At 38.6% G+C, this 13,908-nt stretch overlaps 1 protein-coding gene across 1 annotated transcript in view; it reads right to left on the reverse strand.

Moving 5' to 3' along the window:
- The window catches only part of LOC137619826 (uncharacterized), a 78,555-nt gene that overhangs the window by 55,357 nt on the left and 9,290 nt on the right, over positions 1-13,908 (reverse strand). The window contains exon 2 of the mRNA XM_068350121.1: positions 8,340-8,602. Within this exon, the coding sequence (XP_068206222.1) occupies positions 8,340-8,602 (263 nt within the window). The remainder of the gene's footprint in view (positions 1-8,339; positions 8,603-13,908) is intronic.

Raw genomic sequence — 13,908 nt, forward strand, 5'->3', positions numbered from 1 at the left:
ATGGACCCGCCCTTCCCTTTCTTTAAAGGGCTGTAGGTCCCCTCCCTACATACAGTATCTGTAGCACCTCGTGTATCGCTACAAGGAATACAGATGGCGCTGTGAGCGGCGCAATGCACGCTTACGAAACGGGAGAGGAGAGATACCTTGCGAGCGGCTCTCCTTTTTCTTTCTCGTTTTCGTTTTCTTGCCAATTGACCCCTTCGAAGTGTTAACTCTGTTCGGGGTGCAGATTGCCATGTGGCGTGTCAAGAATACGTCCTCTGATATTTCGCGATATCCCTGGTTCTTTTATTAGGGATATTCGCTCCAGGAGTTAGAATTTTGGGGACCTTAAGGTAAATTGTCTGGGAATATCGCCGTAGTTATATATACCCAAGGAAGCTACCCTTTAGGAACTTCCATCAGGACGACATGGCCATCTAACCCAAAAATAGATTTTTCTCTTTGCTCAAAATCCGTTTTTTAGTCTGAACAATTACCATATCTTTTAAATTGCCTAATTTAGCTATTTTACTCAAAACATTTCTTGAACATTGTAAAAATACAAATAGCTAAAATATTCTAAATGAATACTAGATTAAATAAGTATGCATTTTCTTAAAGAGAAGTTTTATTTTTTTCGCTAACTTGTTATTTTCATAACATAATTTGGTGGTGAATTGTGAGTTGTGGTGAATTTCCATCATCGGCAAATTGTTGGCGGCTAATTGTTGGAGGCGAATTATTGGCGGCTAATTGTTAGCAGCTATTTATCCTATTTCTGTTAGTGGACCCTAGGCTGAGGAATAGAATTCTTCTTATGCTTAGGGGACACTGGCACTGCAGCCCCGTTTCCTTTCCTTTCGAGGTGGTGACGAGGGTGCTACCAACCTCTTATTTGTACTAATCTAACCCTAGGCTAAGGAATAGAATTCTTTAGCCACCTGAGATAGTTCTAATACAGGACCGGAGTTGTTAGGTGGGGCAGGACAGGCTAAGGCCGGCTCTTGCTGTACCTTTCCCAGGACCCTCTTTTCCCTTCTCCTCTATCCCTTTATGTTGGCGATCCTGGCAACCTTACTGTTGCCGGTTGGTTGCCGGGGTCGACCAGACTCCCCCTCTTATAGTTGATAGCGGCCGGCCGGCAGTCTTAACATCTGTCGGCCAGCAGTAATGATAGCTGTGAGCTGCCGGCCATTTTGGTTGCCGGCCGGCAGTAAAGACTACTGCCGGCCGGCAATCATGGCTGCTGCCGGCCGGCAGTCATGGTGACTGCTGGCAGGCAACTAGGGCAGCTGCCGGCCGGCAGCTGCTGGCCATGTTGGCTGTAGGTGGGAAGTCCCTTCTGTTTATAAAGGTTCTTCAGATCTTTCTTGAACTGCTAGCAACATAAGCTACTGCCAGGGTGCTGCCTACCAGGCCGGCACAGAATGGTGCCTGCTCAAACGGCAGCATGCCGACTGTATTAGTACTGCCGGCCAGCACTGCCGGCCGGCAGTACTGGCCAACGGTGCCGGCCGGCAAGGTTTAGACAGATCCTTGCCGGCGACAGTACTGTAGCTGGATGGAAGCTTGAATTTTATATTTTCCCCTTCCATTTGAATCTTCTTTCAGGAGAAGGTAGTAACAGTAGACTTTTATATCCCTTTTACTGTATATATACAGTATTAGGTAGCCTGTTCTCCATGCTATCTCTGTTTCTTTTAGCTAGCAGGCTAGATGTGCTAGCATTAACTAGCTATGCCGACGATATGCTAGCTGTACTACAGTATATGTTTATGCAGGTAGTTAGTATTTCTGCAGTATAGGATATACAGCAAATAGAAAGCTTCTGTATATTTTATGCTAGTAGTGCTTTCCAATATATTTGAAAATCCTAACCAAATATTTGTGGAACCCAATCTCATATTGAAAGAATTTAATTTTTCAATATTCTGATTAGAAATCAGTCTTCAGATTACCCTGCAATATCAGGAAACTCTATGATTTAATATTTTAAGGGAGGTCACAGCAAATAAGTTGGGTGGGATATATGCAAATATATGTCTTTCCTATCCATACTTTATATAATTATACAGTTGCCAGTATATTGCAATATAGTGCATCCTGCAAATAGAAAACTACAGTATGATTATACAATAACTATTTCTAGCATATCTTGGGTATCCTCATGTGAGCTTATGCTGCAGCCGCTCTTACATTGAAGGAATAGTGTTTCTTCGTTAAGCTGACTGAGAAACCAGTCTTCCATACCCCACAGTATTTAGTATGAAAGAGACAGTGAAGTATACACTTCCCTATCCCTAGGGGTTAGAAAACCCTTTTTTCAGTTGGAATTCCTTCGAAAAGGAAATTCTTATCACTCAATACTGAGGGGAGGTACCAGCAATTGCTTGCAAGGGATACACAAGTATGTGTCTCCTCCTATCCCTTTATAGCTTGCTATTCTAAGCGATTCTGTTAAGAGATGACTTTTGATTTATTGGTTATCAGTGAGATAATCAATCGTATACTCATTTTGTATTCCTTTCTTTACAGGAGGAACGCCAGATGTCATGTGTTGCACTCTTCTGCAAAACTAAGAGTAAGTGTTTTTACGGACATAATGCATGCAGGTTTCATGCCCCCTGCAATATTATTTCCGAACACCTGCAGTATTGGAACCCGCAGGCCTGCAAAGTATGTCGGGCCCTATTGTCCGAAGGTTTCAAGATACCTTAGACGGTGGAGACTAGGGATGCAGCTCGTTTCAAACTACGCAACTGGGTGAGAGGCTTTCAGAAAATCTCTCCGGGACCTTACCTGCCAAATCTTAAGATGAGTAGGTTACTATTTCCAACAGCGAGTAAGGAAATAGTGGTACCCCAGACACGAGGTACATTTCCCGATGGCCAGATAACCTTCGGGAAGGAGGGCAAAAAGCGCCCACGGGAAGAAGGGGAGAATTTCGGGTTGGAATTGTCTCCGTCCCAACAGGCTCATGAGCCAACGACATCGATATCTCCGCCTTCTATCCCTCTTTTAGATGGAATGAACCAGTTATGGGCCCAAGTTAAAAATCTAGTAGAAAATTTGTGCAGAGCACAAAACAGGAAACGAAATGCAAGGTAGAGCTTGGGAAAGCTCCACTGGTCGCTCCTAAAGGGTCGTACAAAAGATTCGTAGATCAAGACCTTCTGACATGCTCCACAACCAATCCCTGGAGGTTTGCGGAGCTAATGCCTATTTTAAACGGCAAACTTTACATCTCGGAGAAGATGGGTGCTGTTCCTTTGGACAAAATCTAGTTCTGGCAAAGCTTTGATGCTTTCCCAAACTGTTTCATTAGACTGAAGGATGAACCAACATCAGAAAAAGGAACGGAAACAAAGGAGGTTATGATTCTTGACAATGATAAAGCACAGGCTATCCCATCAAGCAGCATAGAAAAGGCGGGTTACTCGGTGTCGAAGGTATCCACACCGGGTAACAAGCACTCTTCCTTTCTTGCTCCTGTTTCAATTTCATTCCCCTTTACCGAGAAGGCTTTCAAATATGTCACTGAGGCAATAGAGACAGGTAAACCGTGTCCTACACTCAAGGAGTGCGTTCCTCTGTCACTAGCATTTCACAGAGAGGAGAAGAACTGGAAGGAGGCCCATTTCACTTTTTCAGTAGAAAGACTTGAGGGGGATGTCGCCAGTCGACAATTTAAGGAAAATCTTCCTAAATTATCTGAGTTTCTCTTACAGGACGAACAAGAAACTAAGGAGAGACTTGCAGCCTCCTTATCTCTACAGAACTACATAGAGTTCTGTTCGGCTCATCAAGATACCCCAGACATGCTTAAGATTTTAGCCAAAATGCATATGGGTACTTTGGTAAAAGACCTTTATGCCTTTATAAGGGCTAGAAGAACATGTAGGGAGTTTGTGTTAGCTAACGCAACAGCGAAACACGATACAAGAAAGCTAACATCTTTCAACATCTGGGATAAAGACCTCTTTCCAGACGAGGTAGTCAAGGAAGCTATTAAGAACGCCTCCACGGAGATAGTAAGACTTCCCCAATAGTGGGGCATCGTATCAAAAAGAGAATCTTCTAAGGTTGTGGGTCCTAAACCTAATAGGAAGATGGAGAGGTCTGGACATCCATTTCGAGCGGTTCAACAACGATCCACAGTTGTATTGACCGAGACATCACAGACAGATGGTCGAAAAGAGATTCCTACTGATCAGCCGAAGCATAGGAATGCTTCTAGTAGGAGGGAGATTCCTTTAGGATCGCTGGACCTTCGATCCTTGGGTCCATGGCCTAATCAAGATGGGACTAAGTTGAGAGGTGGAGATATCTCTACCACCATTTCCTCTACTCCTCTAAAGCATACAGGTGGTAAGGAAACTTTAGTCCACCGAATTCCAGCGAAGGCCGTTGTGAGTTTACGAGGACTCAAGAAAATTCAGAGTCATTCAGTACTTATCGCCACTCAACAAGTCCAAATAAAACAACGAGTCCAGGAGGTTTATCCTCCTGAACATAAGGACCCTGCTGCAAAAAAGGGTGCCTATAGTCTTACCAGACCTGAAAGTCGTCTATCGGCAGCTTTCAGTCAATCACCCTTTCCCCTCCTATCTAGGATTCATGTTACACAAAGTAACGCACTTCCTAGGAAAGATACTCGTCAGACTAGACAGAGTCCCAGCTGCCTTCATAAAATTGGCAGACACAGTCATGCAATATTTAAGCCTAAGAAATGTTCAGGGAACAATGTTCCTGGACAAGAGGCTGGGGTGGGCAGCACCCAAGGTGGCTGGTCTATGAACATCCGAAGAAATGATCGGGTCCCCGGAACATCGTGGATGAAAGATAAATTTCAGATTCCCAAAAAGAGAACTGGGTGGAACCCTGTTCTCTCTCCAGTTTGCAATAAAGGTAGGCCCTGTGCTAAGAGCACGGTTGCAAGATGCGCTGGGAACCTGGAGAAAACAAGCATGAAACGCTCGAAGAGGCTTAAAAAGAGCGATAGAGGTCCTTCCTTATTCGCTTCCCTAATAAAGGTCAAAGGCCGAAAATACCATGACCATGTTGGTCCAGTCATGAGTAGGGAAACTCTCTCTAAGCACATCAGATTGTCTACAGCTGATCTGGGACTCCGAAGCGATAACAAGATGCTGCAATCGACGATGCTAAGAAACATCTCATACAGTTTTAGTGTAGTTAGCCAACCCTTACCTAAAGGGATGGCACCTGTCAGCAGTTCACATACAACCAATCCGTAATGTGATAGTGGATGCTCTACTCAGGCTCAGGCCGATAGAGTTAGAATGGTCCACGGACGCAGACCTATTCTCTCCTAGATGGGAACAAGTCCCCTAACTGCAATCCGACCTCTTCATTACGAGCGCTGTCAAGGAACTACCTTGATGTGTAGCCCCATACAAGGATCCTCTAATTCAAATGATAAACATCATGTCTCTGAAATGGAAGGGATAGACTTAGGATTTCCAGTTCATCCCGTCCAATTACCTGCTGAGAGTCCTCAACATGTTGAGATCCTTCCAGGCGGTACAACTCCAGAAGGTTCAGAGATTAATTGCATTTGATTTATTATAGAGAACCCAAACCCTTCATTGCATTATTTTTTTGCCCTAGCGGTTAAGAAAAGATTTGGGATCTCAAAAAGGCAATATAGAATTCTTAGAGGAATACAAGTCTAAGTCAACTAGAAGACAATATGAATCATCATGGAAAAAGTGGGTTGCTTTCGTAAATGCAAAGGGACCGAGAGAGATTTCAATGAACTTCTGCACGTCCTTCTTTATCCATCTTCATAACCAGGGTTTGGCGGCCAACACGGTAACTACGTGCAAGTCAGCCTTAACTAGACCTCTTCTATATGCCTTTCAAGTAGACTTGGCGAACGAGATCTTTAATAAGATCCCGAAGGCATGTGCGAGGCTTAGGCCTGCTGAACCACCAAAGCCCATCTCTTGGTCTTTGAATAAGGTCCTACATTATGCCTCATCCTTGAACAATGAAGATTGTTTGCTTAAGGATCTAACCCAAAAGGTTATTTTTCTGTTTTGCTATAGCCCCAGGGGCTAGAGTTAGTGAAATAGTGGCCCTTTCTAGGGATGAGGGCCACATTCAGTTCTCAGAAACAGGAGAACTGAATCTCTTACTTGATCCATCCTTTCTCGCTAAGAATGAGCTACCCACTAAAAGGTGGGGTCCCTGGAGAATCTGCCCTCTGAAGGAAGATGTCTCTCTATGTCCGGTAGAGTGTCTAAAGGTCTATCTTCGTAGAACTTCAGACTTCAGGGGAGGACAGCTCTTTAAAGGAAAACCTCTGGATCAAATTTATCCCTAAAACAACTGAGGGCGAAGCTCACCTACTTTATTAGTAGAGCGGATCCTGACATTACTCCCACAGGTTATGATCCGAGAAAGATTGCTTCATCACCAAACTTCTTTCGGTATATGGGCTTTGAGCGTCTTCGTTCATACACTGGTTGGAAATCATCCAGAGTGTTTTACAAACACTATGCGAAACAGGTACATGAAATGAAACACTATGTAGTGGCGGCAGGTAGCGTATTGAAACCTGCCCCCTAATTACTGTTATAGACAGTCAATGGTTTGGACTTCAAATGTCCTCGCACATATACTGGGTGAGAATCATCCACAGTGTTCTACAAACACTATGCTTAGCAAGTCCATGATCTGAAGCAGTATGTGGTGACGTCGGGTAGAATACTTAACCCGCCGTCTAATTCTGCGATGAAGAGCTAATTGACTGGGACTGTCAATTAAAGGGAGAAAAGGTCACTCATCTTAGGGTGTGACCTCCTTTGATCAAGTGTTACCATAGTGACACTAGCTTTGTTCAAAATCCCAGGTGTGGAATTATACAGATGGCACTAGTGCCGGTGTACGTAGTACACAGTGCCGATAAAAGTAATCAGTACAGTAATTATGAAGAGAATTTGTTTTTAATTCTCTTCAATCTGAGAGTGGCACTCATCATTTCTTGCTTTCCAAGAAAGAAAGATAATCTCTGTACAGGTTACATGTATAGTTCCGTTATCATGCTACATTCGTTTTACTTACTAGTAAACGTGTATTAGAATGTAATTGCGTCCTAACTCGCCCGACAATTGCATGTTTATAGTCCAGAGTATGTACTTTTATATATTTGTATGCTCACAAACAATGGAATTAAGAAACACTGTTAAGTATTTGGTAATTTTCACAAACTACGAGACGGTTTGTTCATCTGGTGTATTCTTATGTTTGTCCATATAATGTATGCTTACCTTGAGACCCCCCTTTCTACCGTCTAGAATGACTCTTCCCTGTAGGGGGCAAGAAGCACTAAAATCGGAGATGATTAGTGATAATGATGGATAACGGTAACGTCATTTCTCTCGATTGATCCAAATGATCATAGAAAGGTTGTCCCAAGGTTAAGGCACTGATGAAAATCCACAGATACATTAATGCTCTGGTATACTTCCATCAGGACAACATGTCTTGAGCCCCAAAAAAGGGTTTTGAGCGAAGCGAAAAATCTATTTTTGGGTGAGATCACCATGTCGTCCTGATGAACCTACCCTTCTTTCTTAAAAGAAAAGATCTTCACAGTTCCCTCCCTGACATACTGTATCTGTAGCTCCACGCTCAATGCTACAAGGAATGTCCGCAATACTGGGAATGGCGCTGGGGTGGTGGACAATAGTAGTACGGGAATGGGGGTAACCTTGTTACGGCCCCCTTCTATTCTTTTGCCACGTCCCCCTCGAAGCGTTAACGCTATTTGGGGTAGAGATTGCTATGAGACGTGTTAAGAATGCATCCTCTGTTCTTATGCGATATCCTTGGGAAAATTTTAAGGATATTCGCTCCAGGAGTTAGAATTCTGGAATCTGAAGGTTAATTCTCTGGGAATATCACTGTAGTATATGATATATCCTTTTGAAGCTACCTTAGGAACTTCCATCAGGATGACATGGCAATCTCACCCAAAAATAGATTTTTCGCTTCGCTCAAAATCCGTTATATATATATATATATATATATATATATATATATATATATATATATATATATATACATATATATATATATATATATATATAAATATATATATATTTATATATATATATATATATATATATATATGTGTGTGTGTGTGTGTGTGTGTGTGTGTGTGTGGGTGTGGGTGTGTAATAGTGTGTGTGCGGATGTGTGTGTGTTTCTATACATAGTTATCATTTTATAAGTATCTTTACAGTTGGGACTGACGATAGTTAGATGTGTGCCAAAAATTATATGCTAAAGCGTCGAAACTACACCAAAACGTATGTTTTTGTACTCACCAGCTGATGCTGGTGTAGCCCCTCCACAGAGAAGACGGAAAACGGATTCTCATTTGTTGGAATGTATTGGTAGAACTGCGAATTGCTCTTGTACCACTTGAGGGAATAAAGACTCGCATGTTTTTGCACCAAGTAGTCGCACTCAAGCGTGGCGTTTTTGCCCAGGGCAACGTACTGTGGCACGACAAAGCGGCGGACTTTGACCCAAGGACCCTGGGAGACAAAGTCTGTGGTGTCATCTTGGTTGTGTTGCGCCCAGCAAGCTGAAGGGAGATAAAGGAATGAAGAAACGGGTTGTAGTTTCAAATTCTTGCAGAGAAATAAATGAACAGACTTTAAATTGGAATTCTTATGAAGGAATTAATAAACAAAATTTGAATTGAGGTTTTTGTAAAGGAATGAAGAAACATTTTTAGTTTAAATGGAGAAACAGGTTTTAGTTTCAAATTTTTGTAAAGGAATAAAGAAACAGACTTTTAATAGGAATTCTCATGAATAAAAAAATAAATAAATAAATTGAAATTCTTGTAAAGGATTAAAAAAAAAAAAACGGGTTTTGTTTCAAATTCTTGTCTAGGAATAATGAAACAGAATTTAAATTCAGATTCTTTAAAATTAATTAAGGGAGAATTTAATTTGGAATTCTTTTTAGGATTGAAAAAAAAAATCTTTAGCTTCAAATTCTAACAAAGGAATGAAGAAACAGTCTTTGATTTCAAATCCTTGTAAATGAATGAAGATTCAGACTTTAGTTTCAAAATCTTATAAAGGAATGGAGAAACACACTCTAGTTTCAAATACGTATAATTTGATGAAAAAAAAACTGACTTAAGTTTCATATAAATGTAAAGAAATAAGGAAACACACTTTAGTTTTAAAATCTTTCAAGGAATGAAGAAATAGAATTTAGTTTGAAATTTTTTTGAAGGAGAAATGATAAAGACTTTAGTTTCAAATTCTTATAAAGGAATGGAGAAAGAGGCGTTAGTTTCAAATTCCCTAATGGAAAAAGATGTAACTGTAAAGGGTAGATCTTCCTGTTTCGATGGGGAGACTTTGGAAAAAAAGAAAAATACAAAAACATATATAAAAGAAAACAAAAACCGAGAAGCAGAGTGGAGTCACTTGAAATTTGAAAGTACATGGGTGGATTCTGGTAAATAAAATCGTAAAGTACCAATATAATTACTCATTAGGGAGGGAAAAACTGAATGCCATCAGAAATTGAAATCTATGAAGCAACAATAGACACTATAAAGATGTATATTATCATCTCCAGGATGATGTAATGAAAAATTTAAATGATCAAAGGATCCCAAAGGAATATAGCCATCATGAACTTGCTAATGAATATCCAGGATCCTTTAATATCAGATTGGTGTTATACCAGATACACAGATGAGATTAACGATATTTGATAACATAACAAGAAATTACTTTTGTAAAGTACTTAGATTGATATGTTAAAACAAAAATCCTGATTAACGGTGTTATTACTTAGATTTGAGATTCTAGTTCGATCTACAAAATTCTACCCATAGTGCAGCTTAAGATGTTACCTAGCATACTGAAAAAAGGATGAAAACTGATAACATCTCTACTGATTGAATTAAACAGGCCCCCTATTAAAGCTAGAATAGAGCTTAAAATATGCGCAACAACTAATCAAGTTATCAGAACCGGACGTTCAAAATATCTAGGAGATTTGTGCAACCAACGAATCAAGTTAAATTATAGTGAGTTTCAAATTATTGGAGCACAGATGTATGACTACCGTAAGTTCTAAGCTTCCAATTATACAACCCCTGGTATATACAACAAGCTCCTACTAGACACCAAAAAGACTGAAAATATTATGGCTTTCAAGAGTAACTGAAGACTCTTGTTTTATAAGGAATTTGATAATCTGGAATTAAAAATTAACGCAGGATAAGCTTTGAGATACTCTGACTGCCTAATTATATATACGAAAAACAGATGTTGTAGGTCATGTAGGGGACATGGTACCCCTGTGTGATTGGACCAGGAAAAAACACGTAAGTACATGAAGTAGTTTATATTTATCTAAACGAATAAAGCAAAAATTAACCGCACAGTTCATGGTATTGCTTTGGGGAAAAAGAAAGTATCGCATGACAGATTTTTAATTGATAAATGGTATCCACAGACGTAGGTAGATTCACTAATAAATAGAACCACATTGGTATAGTTGTGGATATCAGTATTAGTATATTCATTCATTCATATATATATATATATATATATATATATATATATATATATATATATATATATATATATATATATATGTATATAAGGATGAAGGGGACAGCAAGAAGACTTCGGATCATCTTACATATTTATTCAACACCAACGTTTCGGGAATCCATTCCCATCATCAGGGCTACATAAAACATGAAATTATGTTTACATTAGAAATTAATTATACATTTTTGCTTAAAATTGCTTTGGTATAAAAAATATTAAAAAACGGTTAAAAGAATCAAAATACAAAAACCTAGACGGTATATAAAAATATGTGGCTAACAGAGGTCCTTAACAATTATGATGATAAAAACACTTGTGATCAAAATGGAATAAAAAATATACATATATGTAAATGAGTGGTCGAACTTACTGTCAAGAGATGTGGCTGAAAACTATTGGAATATTTGAGAGAATTCTTGAAGAAAATGCTTTAACTACGAACAAAAAATAGATCAACAAGGGATGATAGGTAATGGCAGTTAGGCAATATGTAATGGTGTGGAGGTGGTTTGATTGTTTAAGGAAGGGGACAGTTTCTTAATATAGAGAGATTCCAAGAGAAGGAGCGAAAGGCAATCGGATGTTTGGGAAAGAATTTCGAAATGGTTGTATTGTATATGAGTTTTACATGAGTTTGAATGATTTCTTATAGAGGAAAATTCTTGGGATTTTAATACGGAACCAGTGCGATGACTGACACCCCTATGGGAATCAATGCGGACCTTCAGTAATCGTCGGGTAGACCCGATATAGTTTCCAAAATTACATTTTGGACAAGTATACTTGTAAACAACGAAGGACCACATCAACTCCGGGAAGGTGTCTTTGAACCTGAAAAGTTTGCCAATATTTGCAGGTATTTTTAGAAAAGAGACATACACTGGTTTGGGTCTTAATTTTTATAGCAGTTGTTCGAAATCATTCAAGATTAACTCTATTCAAACCCTTTTATTTAGAGCATATTCCTTATGTTCGGACTGGCATAATTTTCATAAAGAAATTTCATTTTTAAAAACATATTTTACATACAATTGTTATCCTTCACACCTCTATGATAAAATTGTTAATAAATTTCTTAATGGTATTTTTCAGCCTAAATATAAATGTCCTGAAGTTCCCAAAAAACTAATGTATGTATCATTGCCTTATGTTAAAAATGCTCTTTTCAGAAACGAGCTCACCACAGCCCTCAGCACTCTGTACCCATATGTGAATTTTAAGTTTATATTAAAAAACCCTTCAAATATTGGCAAACTTTTCAGGTTCAAAGACACCCTCCCGGAGTTGATGTGGTCCTTCGTTGTTTACAAGTATACTTGTCCAAAATGTAATTTTGGAAACTATATCGGGTCTACCCGACGATTACTGAAGGTCCGCATTGATTCCCATAGGGGTGTCAGTCATCGCACTGGTTCCGTATTAAAATCCCAAGAATTTTCCTCTATAAGAAATCATTCAAACTCATGTAAAACTCATATACAATACAACCATTTCGAAATTCTTTCCCAAACATCCGATTGCCTTTCGCTCCTTCTCTTGGAATCTCTCTATATTAAGAAACTGTACCCTTCCTTAAACAATCAAACCACCTCCACACCATTACATATTGCCTAACTGCCATTACCTATCATCCCTTGTTGATCTATTTTTTGTTCGTAGTTAAAGCATTTTCTTCAAGAATTCTCTCAAATATTCCAATAGTTTTCAGCCACATCTCTTGACAGTAAGTTCGACCATTCATTTACATATATGTATATTTTTTATTCCATTTTGATCACAAGTGTTTTTATCATCATAATTGTAAAGGACCTCTGTTAGCCACATGTTTTTATATACCGTCTAGGTTTTTGTATTTTGATTCTTTTAACCGTTTTTTAATATTTTTTATACCAAAGCAATTTTAAGCAAAAATGTATAATTAATTTCTAATGTAAACATAATTTCATGTTTTATGTAGCCCTGATGATGAGAATGGATTCCCGAAACGTTGGTGTTGAATAAATATGTAAGATGATCCGAAGTCTTCTTGCTGTCCTCTTCATCCTTAAACTTAAGCTTGCCAGAAGCGAAAATGTTACTAGTTTTATTTATATATATACATACATACATACACACACACACACACACATATATATATATATATATATATATATATATATATATATATATATATATTAATGACAAATCGCTGGAACATGCGATGTCTCAAGATGACAGCAAGCCGGGAGGAAAAAGGAAACGAAGATTGGACAAGCGCTTTCGTGTTATTATTACACCTCTTCACGGTCTTATGGTTTAAAAATACAATTAGAATACAAAGAAACCTCTGTGATGACGTAAAACAGATAAAATGAGCAAATTACAAATTACTTAAAAGCTAGTTGTTTAAAAATGTTGTTTACAAGAAATTCATCCAGTTTGTACATACCTGAACTGGTGTTAAGCAGATCTTCGAAATTTTTCTTTATTAAAACTGTTTCAATGATATTTCTTTTAACAAAATCTTTGCAAAATAAAGGTTCTTTAGCAGCTTTCCAATTAATAGCGTGGTTGCACTCATTCATATGCTGGAAAAGACTGCTGGCAATGTTTCCCGTTCTTACATTATATTTATGCTGTTTTAATCGATTTTCTAGTGCTTTGCCACTTTGACCGATATACCGTTTATTACACTGATTGCATGGAATTTCGTATATACATCCGTTAATCTGTTTTGGGGAATTTTTTATCAATATATTCCTGAGTGTGTTGTTTCTAAAAATTACATTAATTCCAAAAGGTTTTAAAATTCCAGGTAGAGGTACAAACTGTTTGAAAAAAGGTAAAACAAGGAGGTTATTCACATTAAAATCATCGTTGTTAACAAAGCCATAAAAAGTTTTCTTTGCCTTTTGACAGACTTTGTTTATGAAATGTGATGGGTACTTTAAAATAGATGCTATTTCATGAATTTTCCCAAGCTCAGCTTCAAGGAGATCAGGGCAACTTACCCGCAGTGCCCGTAAAAACATGGATGAAAAAACCATCATTTTGGTTGATGGGTGATGATTAGAATAAAAATGTATGTACGAATTAATTTAAAAGACCATTCTTGTCTAAATACTAGAACATCTAAAAAGGGAAGCTTGTTATCGAATTCTATCTCCAATGAAAACTCAATAGATGGTACCAGAGTGTTTAAGGCTGTTAGAAAAGCTTTTTCATCCTTATCAATGGGGCAAGCACAAAAAATATCATCAACATATCTGACCCAGAAGATACCTGCAGGTAGAATCCTAGGTAGGTACTTGGTCTCAAAAAA

This window comes from Palaemon carinicauda, chromosome 26 (assembly GCF_036898095.1).
Source record: "Palaemon carinicauda isolate YSFRI2023 chromosome 26, ASM3689809v2, whole genome shotgun sequence".
Taxonomy (NCBI): domain Eukaryota; kingdom Metazoa; phylum Arthropoda; class Malacostraca; order Decapoda; family Palaemonidae; genus Palaemon; species Palaemon carinicauda.